General features: G+C 47.3%; 2 protein-coding genes across 4 annotated transcripts; one reads left to right on the forward strand and one right to left on the reverse strand.

The window, feature by feature from the left end:
• Positions 1-799: 799 nt before the first annotated feature.
• C8H6orf226 (chromosome 8 C6orf226 homolog) lies at positions 800-1,355 on the forward strand. Its single transcript, XM_044917563.1, has 2 exons — positions 800-830; positions 873-1,355. The coding sequence occupies exons 1-2, from the start codon at positions 800-802 to the stop codon at positions 1,067-1,069; spliced, it is 228 nt and encodes a 75-aa protein (XP_044773498.1). The 3' UTR covers positions 1,070-1,355.
• A 598-nt stretch (positions 1,356-1,953) lies between these two features.
• Positions 1,954-9,300, reverse strand: RPL7L1 (ribosomal protein L7 like 1). Of its 3 annotated transcripts, none has more exons than XM_044917379.1 (7): positions 9,046-9,300; positions 8,085-8,193; positions 7,229-7,392; positions 5,623-5,760; positions 4,774-4,883; positions 4,363-4,577; positions 1,954-3,857 (listed from the first exon to the last, which is right to left on the reverse strand). In XM_044917379.1, exons 1-6 carry the CDS (start codon positions 9,084-9,086, stop codon positions 4,369-4,371), a joined length of 771 nt encoding a protein of 256 aa, XP_044773314.1. In that variant the 5' UTR covers positions 9,087-9,300; the 3' UTR covers positions 1,954-3,857; positions 4,363-4,368. The 3 variants fall into 3 exon arrangements, with proteins under 3 accessions (XP_044773314.1, XP_021547667.1, XP_021547666.1); XM_021691992.2 differs by having other exon boundaries at positions 1,954-3,953; XM_021691991.2 differs by having other exon boundaries at positions 1,954-3,953; positions 7,229-7,389; positions 9,046-9,291.
• Positions 9,301-13,654: the final 4,354 nt, after the last annotated feature.

The raw sequence follows: 13,654 nt of genomic DNA on the forward strand, positions 1-13,654 counted from the left end.
ATACTGCCCTCAATACCCATCACCGGGCTAACCCATCCCCCCCGCCCCCCTCCCCAGATGACTTTATTTTTAAAAAAATTTTTTTAAAAAGATTATATTTTTTAGAGAGAGAGAACACAAGCAGGGAGAGCGCCAGAGGCAGAGGGAGAAGCAGACTCCCCCGCTGAGCAGAGAGCCGGACCCAGGACCCCGGGATCATGACCTGAGCCAAAGGCCGTCGCTTAAGCCACTGAGCCCCCCAGGCGCCCCCCCAAAAGATTACTTTAGAAAGAAAAGAAGGGGCGCCTGGGGGGCTCAGTCGGTTAAGCATCTGCCTTGGGCTTTGGCTCAGGTCATGACCCAGAGTCCCTGGAGGCCCGCTTGGGGCTCCCTGCTCAGCGGGGAGTCTGCTTCTCCCTCTCCTTCTGTCCCTCCCCCTGCTCGTGCTCTTTCTCTTTTTCGCTCACTCTCTCTTATAAATAAATCTTAACAAGAAGAAAAGAGTTTTGTACTTGGTGCCCATGCATGTGTGCCAAATGGGGTCCTTTTGCCTGCATCAGCGTGTCCGCATGCACGGCCTGTTCTGCGCAAGCCTTCCAGTTCCTTCTAAAGCATTGCACGTTACAGACTCTGGTGCGGGCTGTTTGCCGTGTGTGTTAAGCGTTTCTGCGTGAAGCTGGTCGTGGTTCTCAAGTGCTCCCCCCTTTCTGGGCCGGCTTGGTATGCTCTACGAACCCCCCTTCATTCCCTCCGACGGTGGTTGCACCCACCCCACCCGGAAGCGTTTACTCCGCACGCGGGTCAGGCTGAGCGGCCCGGCATGGAGCGGCCCGGCGGTCGGAGGTGCTCGGGCCCGGACCCCGCGCCCGCAGCCCCCGCGCCCGCGCCCCCAGCCCCCGCGCCCGCAGCCCCCGCCTCGGTGAGCCTGGCGCAGCTCTTGCAACTGGTCCAGCAGGGCCGGGAGCTCCCGGGCGTGGAGAGGCGCCACATCGCGGCGACCCACAGCGAACCCACGGCGTCCCGGCTCCCGCCGAGGCCCAAGCCCTGGGAGGCCGCGGGATCGGCAGAGGCCCCCGCGCCGCCGCCCTAGAACCGGGGCCCTAGATGCCGCCGACCCTCGGGTACCGGTAGAAGAACCGCGTGGAGGGGCCCCGCGCGGCGGAGGCAGGAACTGCGCCTTCCTGATGGCACGGAGTGGGTTCCTGAGGCTCGAGGTCCTTTGCCTCTTAGACCTGGAAGGCGTGACTGTGTCCTGCATCAACTCGCACCCCGGATACTGGCCACCGTTATTCATCTTTTGTGCATTTGCCCCGACGGGTCTCAGCTGGACTTAAGCCTCCTGGGAGCGTCGTCAGGGTTATCTTGTATCCGTATTTCTGGACCATAGTCCTCATTAAAAAAATTTTTTTTCTAATCCTGTTTCAGTCCTTATAGATATTTGACAAACCTCATCCTTTACTGAGATTCAATGTGTTTTCGTTTTCAAAATACTACTGAGGACACACTAACGGGGTCCAACCCACTGGGAACAATTTCGTTAGTAATGTATGAGAACGTCAGTGTTTATCTCCCCGGTTCAGCTTATTCTGGTGGTTGTGGAAATGAATTTGGGGTCCAAAGTGGTGTTGATTTTAGCCACTCTCCAGATCAACAGCTAATCATACACGGTTTGATGATTACACTGGGCCCCAGAATGACTTCAGAGGCACATTAAACCAGGAAAATCCCAAAGCATTAAAAAAGCCAACAACAAAATCTCTGGGAACTAGCTGGGTCAGGCTTTAAGTTTTAGAACAGAGGAAAAGCTCCTACAACCACTTTGTTTGTCTCTATTTTTTTTTTAAAGATTTTATTTATTTATTTGACAGACAGAGAGAGAGGGAGACAGCGTGAGGGGGAACATAAGCAGGGGGAGTGGGAGAGGGAGAAGCAGGCTTCCGCGGAGCAGGGAGCCTGATGTGGGGCTATCCCAGGACCCCAGGATCATGACCTGAGCAGAAGGCAGTCGCTTAACCGACTGAGCCACCCAGGCGCCCCTTAAGTTTGTCTCTTTAAATAGGCCACGTGGCTCACTGCCCCTACTCTTGCTTCCTGAAACTGAGGTTTCTGTTTTCCACATACATATGGTATGTGTTGACAGGAATATGCATTGATGGCCATGAACAATTCACATAAATACACATCTACAGATCATACGATAAGAACTCGTTTTTCCCAGAAATGGTAAAAGTCCACAACTTGTTTAGGGAATGGTGCACCATAGTACACGATAAAGCAGAACATTAATTTTTATAACTTATTTATTTCCATTAAATTCTAAGTTAAAAACTTCTTTTGCTTAATCCTTTGAACAACTGTGTTGAGTTAGGCACACAGGTTAGCCTAGATAGCCCCATTCTGCAGGCAAGAATGGGAACATTATTCCTGTATTTAGTATAAAACAGATCTACAATAGAAACCCTGGGCTTAGTTAGGCACTTACAAATGCTCTTTTCCCATGGCTTTCTGATACGTCATTTTCAAGTAATTTGATTTCACAATGCTTTAAAGTTTAAGTGTAAGCTCTAACATCTATTCCTGGCAGGTGAACTCTTAAGCCAACCAACCTAATTAATTACCTCACAACCTGGCACATTGTAAGGCATTGTTCTACTTCTAACTCGACCTCACAGCTATGTTTGAGGGCCCCACGAGCCAGAAGTGCTGCAGAGCTGAGCTTAAGGGACCAGGGCGCACAACAGTTAAGCATGTTTTCAAGTCTTAACCTGTACCTGGCACATCCTCACCAACTACTCAGATGGCAACTGAGGCAACATAGTGACAGGAGCAGAGGAAGGCCCACCTAGGACGGGGACACAGATGATAAACACAAGCAGGAAGAAATCCCTTTTTAGGTCTCAGGTCCCTGGAAGCCCCAATGTTGGTCTACTAACATTGTTACCAGTGGGGTAGACAGCAGTATTTTCGGAGGATAGACTATGCGAGGAGAGGGTCCAATTAAGCCTTCATGGAGCCTAAAAAGACCTAACAGTACTAATTTCATCCATGCCAAACCAAGAAAATCCCATCCTGAAGCCCAGCAGAAATAAATGGTGGGCATTTCCCAGATGGTACAGGGGACTCAGGAATCTACCACTCCGTACCTAACAGGAAACACCCAATTGGCTCCAAGGGAAAAAGCTATCTTGGTAAACTTTGGTCTTCCAAAAGATAAGGGACCAGAGGAGACTAACAAGGTCAGGGCCCAGGTGACCAATCCAGGTAGTGCAGGACGTCCTCACATAAGGTACATGAGTCCCTAAGAAAAGCCTATGAACACAGAAACTTCCAAGCAAAAATTTGAGTGTATTTTCCTGGGAAAAGGGTCCTTCCCTTCTCACAGACCCAAGAGTAAGTTAAGATCCCGAGCTCAAGAAAAGGACTAAGCCAATCGCAGGCTAGGCTAAGGAAGCCACCAGATAGATACACATCAGCGCCAGCCACGTCTGAGAACTTGCAAAGCTGTCACTGAAGAGTGAGAACATGGACTCACGGCAGAGACAACTGAGCACTGTTTTTGTGCTCTTCTTTGTAATTATATTTCAAGTTCCTTCCAAAACAAGGCCCCTGGAGCCCCCAGGTTCAAGTACGTCCCTGAGCTTGGTCCACTGCTGTCTTGTATTCATGCTTGGGTATTCGTTCACCAACTTTAAACCCCAAGATAGACGATGCGACACAGCAGGACTCCCTCTTCCGTGGCAGGAGTCCTCCGCTGACTTCAGAGGAGGTAGGGGCAGCCAATGTGGAAAACACACTGGAACTTTCCCTTGGAACTGGGCTGTGATGACAAGTGCTTGCCAGGAGCATCATCATCTTTTCCTTGACCCTCTCTCTAGTTTCTGAAGATACAACAGAAAATAATCTTCTTTGAAGATACCGGTAACCATTCCAAAAGACAAAACACATGCCACCAATGCACTGTGCTTTCAGATATTCTGAGGAAGAAAAAGTTCATTAATAGAAGTTTAATGAAAGGTGGCACTTCAGAGTAATAATAAGCAATTTCAAAAAGTTAAGATACTTTCAACAAAATAGATGGTTTAGATCTTCACGTCCTTTTTGAAATTGGTTTTTAACATTCTCTCCCCATTTCTAGGTAAATGACCACAGCACTACGGATTTTTTTGCTACTCAACATTTTCTAGCCTGTAACTGTTGGAATACACATAGCCCCATGTCCTAACCAGGCATTCACTGTCCTAAGCACATTTCTGTTAGACCTGTAGCTACCCGTCTCCCCTCTCCCCCGCAATGCCAGAGTTACTCTCAGATACTGATAAATGCAAAATGAATGGCAAGGCATGGCCCATCAAAAGTCAGCCCCAGGGCAGTTTCCAGCCTCACCTGGGTTTAATTCAGCTGCCGAATGAGCTGATTGATGCGTTCACCTCGATAGCCAGGTAAGCCCACTTCCTTGAGGAAGCCCACTCTATTCTTGGTAGCATGACGGGCCACTGAGAGATGGAAAGGACGTAAGAACGCAGAGATCTCCTGGAAATTCTTCCCCGGAAAGGCGATTTCATGAATGAGGTCTTCCAAGCAAATAACACCATACTTCCCTGGGAAACGTAAGGGTACAGATTCCTTCATTCAACATTTGGCCCAGTATAAACTATGAGGCTCTTACATGCCAGAGCTGGGCACTCTGGTAGGTTCTAGGGACCCCAAGAAGAAGAATATGACCTAGATCCCACATCAAGACCACCAGAGATCCTTGCTTTCTGCCCCAACTGACCCCTAAGGGGCAACACTCACCCAGGTGCTCCTCAATTACTGTGTTGTCCGTCAAAGGGATGGTTTTATTCTTGACCTTGGCTTGTCCACGTTTCAAGATGAGCTCCCGGACAGACTTCAGATTTGGAAATCTATGTGAGACCGAATGAGGTACAGCCTTATCAGCCCCTGGCACACTGCATGACACTGGCCACTCAGTCCCGCAGCCTGCCTGAGGAGAGATTCTCCCACTACCCCTTCTTCCCACCAAGGAATCTCCTACCAATCACACTGCAGCCGGGATGCTTGGAAGTACACAAGTCAAGAAGGGGGTAGAAAACCAGAGTGGCCCTATGTAATTAGAAATTACAATGTACGGCTATAAACATTCACCATGCAAAAAAGAATTTTACTTTCCCAGGCAAAAATAAAACAAGGGCTGGTTTACAGTTCAGGACTCTGGCCTAATATGACCCTCTACCCAAGATGGTGCCAGAGTCTGAAATTAAATCCCGGCCTCTGCTGGGTTTTCCCGTTTGAAGGAACACTCCTCTTACACAAGCACAGCCCCTAGCTCTGCTTCAAGACTCTGAGAATTAATTTCTCTTCTACCCCTTACTCAGCCTCAGCCTGCGAGCGAACGAGCCCTTTGGGGTACTGTTCGTGGTACGTGAGCAGCAGCATGGATACCTCCTGCTCCACCTGCCCCGTGCTCCAAGGTTCCACGGCTGGCAGCCGATTTCTGGTGACTGCGGTCACAACAAAATGTTTCTTCAACACACAGCAACACAAGCTCGTTACCTTGGAGAACAGCACCCTGTGCATCCTAATGTTCTCACCGTCCTCAAATACAATCTAATACGAATCCACACCCACACAAACCTTACTCACCCCCAGGTCACGTAAGGTTCCACTACACGCAGCGTTTTTATGGTCTGGGGGGTCACTCTGAAAAAGACACCACTGAAAATCTTCTTCAGGCGAAGCCTTGCCATGGTCCTCTGCACCAGTGAACTCACCCCATTAATCCTGAAATGAACAGCAGGGAAGTCAGGTTTTGTCCACTTTATGTCAGTCCAGCAAGCACCTACGAAATGTCTGCCATTACAAGGCGGCCAGAGAGCAAGACACGGACAGTGTCAGGTCAGCAGGTGGCAGCTGTATATACACAGATCACTCTCACACGATGTGGAGCAATGCCTGACGCTACAGGAACACAGACATGGGCCCTGATTGTGTGTGTGTGTGTGTGTGTGTATGGGGGGGGGGGGGGGAGGAGTGTGTGTGCGCGTCTGTGCATATCAAGCAAAAGAAGCTGCACTTGCTCCTGTGGGCAGTAAGCCCAAAAGATTTTAGGTAAAGGAGACACAATCCGCTTTCTTTCTGACAATCACTGAGAAGAGCATATAGGACAGATCTGAAAGTGTGACACCAAAGGCAGAGAAACCCAGTTAGGAAGCTAATGCGCTAGTCCAGGAAAGAAATTACGGGAAGTGGTAGGAAAGTTAATAATGAGGGCTCAAAAATATTTAAAGCCCACAGGTTTCTGGTTTGGGTGACTGGCTACAGGAAATAGGAAGAGGCGGCTGTATATGCAGATAGACCGGGTAAAGTACAACTAAATGAGGAAAAAGCTTTATGAACTCTCTCCAGCACTGAATATGCTCCATCTACTTGACCTTGGTTCAGTTCCTAGACAGACTCCTTGAGGGGCGCCTGGGTGGCTCAGTCATTAAGCGACTGCCTTGGACTCAGGTCATGATCCCAGAGTCCTGAGATTGAGCCCCGTGTAGGGCTGTCTGCTCAGTGGGGGAGTCTGCTTCTCCCTCTACCCCTCTCCCCTGCTCATGCTGTCTCTCTCTGTCAAATAAATAAGTAAATAAATAAAATCTTAAAAAAAGAAAACAAAAAAGACTCCTTGGTTCTCCCAATTCAGGACTTTCTGCATCTCTGCCTGGAAAGCCTTCCCCCAACACTCGTGAATTCCTTCCATGTGTGCAGGTCTCAGCTTCCAGTTCCTCTTTAGAGAGTGTCCTGAACCAGTATAGCCCCGGCAGCAGACGACCCTCATAGCACTGGGTATATTTTCATGTCTGTCTGCCTAACGTCAGTCCCCTTAACCTTAAAGATGAATACTATGTTGTGGGGGCGCCTGGGTGGCTCAGTCGTTAAGCGTCTGCCTTCGGCTCAGGTCATGATCCCAGGGTCCTGGGATCGAGCCCCACATCGGGCTCCCTGCTCCGCGGGAAGCCTGCTTCTCCCTCTCCCACGCCCCCTGCTTGTGTTCCCTCTCTCACTGTGTCTCTCTGTCAAATAAATAAATAAAATCTTAAAAAAAAAAAAAAAAGAAAAAAGAAAACTATGTTGTGCTCAACCCTGAATTCCCAGCACAACTTGCCTTAGTGGCTTAAAGCCTATTGTAGTTCATCTCCCTAGAAAGGGTCTAAAGCTGAATCAATAGTCTGCTCCAGCCTATGGAATCTGGCAAGCTCCCCACCTTTGGATGCGGACAACAAAGGCCAAGGAATGTTTATCTGGCACTTCCAGGCCACGAGGTTTCACTTCTAGTCGTCTGAGGCGCACCCTGTCACGTTGCTGCCGCCAGGAGTCATGTAGAAACCATTCCAGTCGCTTGAACTTGAGCTGTTTTCCTTTCTTCTGCTACAGAGAAGGCAGACCATTGTCACCATTTTGTGCCTCTATTTTTTATTTCTACAATAGTAATTCATTAGTCACTATCAACTGAGTGTATTTCCCACTGTGTTCCGCAAACGGAAGCACATCTCCTATATAAAGGAAAAATGAGACACCCAAGTAAAGGTGGAGTTGTGAAAACTCAGAAACCACTAGGAAAAGCCTCTGATGAATAAACAAGTTAGTTTCCATGCTGTTAGTCAACATTTACCAACACGTTTATGGAACCTAACATTGAGTTAAGCATCATAAAGTACAGAATAAGCATGAGCTTGTTTCATTTTCCTGACTCCAAAATAATGTATTTTCCAAAAACGTTTAGCAAATAGCAAAAATTGTCTGGCATGTTAAAAAAAAAAAAAAATATATATATATATACGTATTCTTCCAGGTACACAAGCATGTTTGGTCTATCAAATCACTTGGTATGAACCTAAATAAATAATACAATCTCTACTCCACTTTTTCCTTAACAAACTCCACTCCAGTATTTTACCTGCAGAAAGTGTTTTACAAATACCTGTTAAAGGAAGACATGAACCGTATACCTGTTAGAATCTATGGGGAAAGGACTGTCAATACCAAATCTAGTTCAACACGTTAGATATAACTCACCAAATACACATTCTAATTCCCTTCTCTTGGTTCCCCATCATTACCTCCCTCTTGTCCAAAAGTGCCTGCTTTGCTTGAGTGGCTTTAAGGGCCTGATAAGCCTTCCTCTTTTTCAGGAGATTTTCTGGAACCAATGGGATCTTTTTTCTTTGCCTGATAGAGAGAAGTGCAATCAGCTATATGTTTAAAAAACAAATCTCAATGAATTTCTAATCCATCTCTGGGCCTGAGAAACATCACTCTCTTCAAATTCCTAAAGAAAGACTTCCCTGAAACCTGTGGTTTCTGACTCCAGTCCTCAAAATGGACCCCTTAACATTCACCCTTTCCTAAAGCAGTAAGAAGTCATGAACCCCTTGGCCACTGGCCCTCGTATGCCTCCATGGAGCGTTTACTGCCACAGCCTTTTTTTATTTTTATTATTTTTATTTTTTAAAGATTTTATTTATTTGAGACAGAGAGAATGAGAGACAGAGAGCATGAGAGGGAGGAGGGTCAGAGGGAGAAGCAGACTCCCTGCCGAGCAGGGAGCCCGATATGGGACTCGATCCCGGGACTCCAGGATCATGACCTGAGCCGAAGGCAGTCGCTTAACCAACTGAGCCACCCAGGCGCCCCTCTGCCACAGCCTTTTAAAGACACTAGCAGCTACGTGATTCTAGTAAAACTCCGTCGGGTTGGGACGGGTGCAGTCCCATCGGCAGGAGCAATACTTAAGTCAGGCTGAGCGAACCCAAGTCTGGCACTCTTCAACCCGCCGCCAGAAACTCACTCTTCGCCGCTCGGGGTAACCCGAACTTGACGGCGGCTCCCTCCGTCTGACCGTCAGCCCGAACCCTACGGCTGGCTCCCTCCTCCTCATCCCACCCTCTGTAACCTGGAGACTTTTCTAGTCTCTTCCTTCAATCCACAAATAGCCTATTTCCCGCCGCTGAGGAATACACACTGTGGATGGCACCAGATGCTCAAGACCCCACTCCAGAGAGTCAAAGCCCAAACACTCACTCTTCCTCCGCCATGTTTCCGAAGCTACGGCTACTGCTCATGCGCAGGCCCACCACGTGGGGGAAGAGAGGCCCGCTCTATGTTTACTTGACCAGAGAGATGTGTCGTCTAGCTCCCGGTGTACCTCCCCGACAGCCAGCGCCCAGCGAGCTGCAGTGAACGGCTGCGGTCTCGCTATCACAGATTCCTGCCAATGCACAAAACGTTCCTCGCACTGCTTCCAAGCACTTGAGGGTCTGCGTCATTCTCAAAATCCCGCCCCCTTCCTTTACGCTATATTCGTTTAACGCCGGTGGCGGGGCTTATGAAGACGCTTCCCACGTTGCGCCTACGACTTCCGGTGTGGAGGGCGCGCCGCTCCTCCGGCTTCTCTTCCGCGGCGCGAGTGCGGGAAGAAGACTGGCTGGCGTGACTGGCTTTTCGCTGGGTGGAGAGAGCTGGGGCCTCGACCTTGGCTCTCACGTGTGGGTGGAGGTGTTTGTGGAGGACTTCGGGTGGGAGAGAATGCAGCTTCGATTCCATCAGCCCGGCTCGGTCAGTGGGTCCCGGAGCAAGTTATTTAACCCCGCTGTACCTTGGTTTGCTTTACCCCTAAAATGGACCTGCCCAATAGTGTTACGAGTTTTATGTGAAATATTTCGTATAAAGCACAATGTCTGACTGTAAGCAGGCAACACTATGTTAGTTATTAGTGCTGGATCGAAAACCAGAAATTCCCCGTCGCCATCTCAGAATCTTCCCTCATATAGCTCTCACCACCTGGAATTTGCTTCCTTCTTTCCTGCTTCATAAAACAATGAAAAATAACCCACGTCCTGTCTTCTGGAAACCTGCAGTGCAGCGCTGTCTCCAGCACTAATACGCATAGTAGTCACCTGAGGGTCTTGTTAAAAATGCAGATTTTCATTCAGTGGGGGGTGGGGGTTGATATTCCGCTTTTTTAGCATGCTTCAAAGTGATGCCCTGTTTCAGGTCTATGGATTGTACTTTAACAAGACTCTAGAGTAGTCTCTTTCCTTTCTTTGAATTCCTTCAACACAGTATTATTATATTTTTAACATTTCTTCATGATACTAGGAGGGCAGGGACCATGCCTGCCTCCCTCATGGCAGTTGCTAAAGGTCTAGCGCAGGTTTCTCAATCGCAGCACTATTGGCTTTTTGGGGCCAGATAATTCTTTATTATGGGGGGCCGTCCTGTGCATCATGATATGTTTAGCATCATCCTAGGCTTCTATCAACTACATGCCAGTAACACCCCCACCCCAGATGTGACAAACAAAAATGTCTCCAGGCTTTGGATGTCTAGTGCCATATATATATAGCACAGTATGTATTCCAGTGTCATTACTCGGCACTGGGCACTTACAGGCATCACCACAGACTTTATCCTGTACTGTTTGACTTACTGCTTCCCTGATTAGATTGGGTGCTCCGAAGGCAGGGAACTTATCTCATACTTCTTTGTCTTCTACAGCTCCTGTCACAATAGTGGGCACCTACAGGGGCTTTTAAAAATAAGCTCAAAGCATCATATCGGTATGTGCTATGTAACTAGTCCAACCAGAAAGATAGTGCCATACACAGAGCTCATTACCTGATAAATAAACGTCAAAGGACAACAGTCTTTGGAGTCAAAGACTGGTGTGAGGCTCCTTCTCACTCAGTGTCTCACATGTGTCTGACTTTGTAAAAAGGCAAAAACAAGGATCACCAAAGTGTAAAACATTTCTTAGTAAACAAGGAACAAAAATAAGTCACTATTTTGTAACTGTATCTATGTACAGATAAAAGGTAAGTTCTGCGGTACTGAGGGTATTAAGAAGAGGAGGAATTTCAGGGCTATTTTTTTTTTTTCCCGAGAATTTCAGGGCTATTAACAATACTGGCCAAAAGAGACTTGGAGGCCATGATTCAGGAAAGGTTTTCCAATGCCAGCAGATGGTGCTAGGAGAGTACTTATTCTCAGTGCCCAAGCCATCATTCTACAAAGATCCAGAGGAAAAGACGTTGAGACCTCTTCAACCCCAAATTATTCACTAACTGAATACATGTTGTTTACTGAGCATTGACCATATGCTCCAGCACTAGGCAAGATACAAGACTTTATTTCAAAGTGAGGATAGTGAGTGAGAATGAGGAATGGTCGTTTACAGCCTCAAGAATTTTTTTTTTAAGATTTTATTTATTCATTTTATTTATTTATTTTTTAAAATATTTTATTTATTTATTTGAGAGAGAGAATGAGAGAGAGCACATGAGAGCAGGGAGGGTCAGAGGGAGAAGCACACTCCCTGCGGAGCAGGGAGCCTGATGCAGGACTCGATCCAGGGACTCCAGGATCATGACCTGAGCCGAAGGCAGTCGCTTAACCAACTGAGCCACCCAGGCGCCCTTTATTTATTTATTTTAGAGAGAGAGAAAGTGTGTGTGCAAGAGCAGGGGGCGGAGCAGAGGGAGAAGAACAAGCTGACTCTGCACTGAGGGCGGAGCCACACACGGGGCTCAATCCCACAACCCTGCAATCATGACCTGGGCTGAAATCAAGAGTCAAATGCTCAACTGACTGAGCCACCCAGGTGCCCCTCTTTTTTTTTTTTTTTAAAGATTTTATTTATTTTAGAGAGAGGGAGAGAGAGCAGGGGAAGGGGGAGAGGGAGAGGCAGAGAATCTTAAGCAGACTCCCCGCTGAGCGCAGAGCCCCACACAGGCTTGATCTTACCACCCTGAGATCATGACCTGAGCTGAAACCAAGAGTCGGATGCTTAACCGACTGAGCCACCCAGGTGCCCCGAGAATCTTATTCTTTTAGCCTGTTGTCATAGGCTTCTTTTTTCTTGACTGCTTTAGTTGTCCATCACGAGGGCATGGTTAAATAAATTATGGAAGACAATGCAATTATATGCAATGAAGTAGGTTTTCACGTCCTGAAATCTTAATGGTATTTATTTTTTGGGCTGCTGATCTCCATTTCCATTTCCTAACAGTATCCTATTTCTCTTGTGGACTGGTCTCTCCTTCATCATGTACATTATTGGAGTGGAGTAGGGTTATCAAATCTAAATGTTTGTCCTCCCAATACATAAGTTGAAGGGGTCTCTGGAAGATCTTTTCAACTCCTTCCATCTCTCCAGTGGGAGGGGGCATGAAATGCTATAAACTTCTCTCCTCTGGGTGTGGGGGCGCCGGGGTGGCTCAGTCATTTTAACGTCTGACTTGTCTATTGGTTTTGGCTCAGGTCATGATCTCAGGGTCGTGGGATTGAGCCCCACGTCGGGCTCCACACTCATCGGGGAGCCTGCTGGAGATTCTCTCCCTCTCCCTGTGCTCTTCCCCCTGTTCAAGCTGTTTCTCCCTCCCTCTCTCTCTCTCAAATAAATAAATAATCTTAAAAAAACAAAAAACTTCTCCCCTCTGGGTTTTGAATCTTGAGCAGGGTGACGATGGAAGAAACATTGGAGGTTTGGGGCAAGACTTTTAAGAATTTCTACCTACGAAGACCTATGAAGTTTCCTTGTTCCTGTCTTTCTCAAACCTAGTGGTTCTTCAATCTTCCCTTCAATCCTTACCTTTTCTATAAAACTCCATTATGCTGGTCAACCAAGCAGATCATTTTCTGTTGCTTGCAACCAGGCTATAATACTCCATGATATTTGGTTACATTTGAAAAAGCAAGATACAGAATAGGGTGTAAAAGAGTGGTCCCTGGTTGTTTTGTGGTTTTTGTTTTTTGGCTATAGATGTATTTGTATGTAACAATTTTGGAAGTATATACAAGAAAGTGTTGATGGGGGTTATTTTTGGGAAATGGGAGTGGGGCCTGAAATAGGAAGACTTACATTTTGTGCTATGTTTTTCATTTATCCCGTGTGTATTGGTTTAAGAAAAAAACTGTCCGGGTGCCTGGGTGGTTCAGTCGGTTAAGCATCTGCCTTTGGCTCAGGTCATGATCTCGGTCCCGGGATGGAGCCCTGCATCCGGCTCCCTGCTCAGCGGGGAGACTGCTTCTCCATCTCCCTCTGCCACTCCCCCTGCTTGTGCTCTCTTGCTCTCTCTCTCAAATAAGAAAATTTAAAAAAAAAAGAAAAAACTGTCTAGGTAATTATATTCTTGTGATTTGCCTGTTTGTTTATTATTTTGATTTGCCTGTTTTAGAAACCACTTGACTCTTTTTTTAAGAGTCCTTTCAGGACATTCTGTGGCTCTCTGGCCTGACTCCAGGGTTCCTTTCCTAGCATATTCCACAACAAGTTACTTCTGTACTGTCTGCACTTTGGCATTATTTGGAATCATTTAGGAGATAAATTGAGCAGTGCTTTCTCAGTGAGGCAAAACCACCACACCCACAGCACCCAAAAGGGGGTTCCATCTGCAATTCCCCATCGGTCCCAGACCTCTTGGATAATGAGCCTTCTTGAAGTTGACTTCGTTTTGTTTCAAGTTTTCCTCGTTGCTTCCTCAGCGAGTGACATGGGGTTACCAGGAATCAGGTGGGAAAGAGATTAGCGTGAAAGCAGCCAGATGAGCCTAGAGTTGGGGGAGACAACGTGGCCAACAGCTTTTGATCCTGATGAAAGACAAGCATAAGGGGGCAAACGTGTGAAGGAAAA

Source organism: Neomonachus schauinslandi, chromosome 8 (assembly GCF_002201575.2).
Source record: "Neomonachus schauinslandi chromosome 8, ASM220157v2, whole genome shotgun sequence".
In the NCBI taxonomy this organism is placed as follows: Eukaryota; Metazoa; Chordata; class Mammalia; order Carnivora; family Phocidae; genus Neomonachus; species Neomonachus schauinslandi.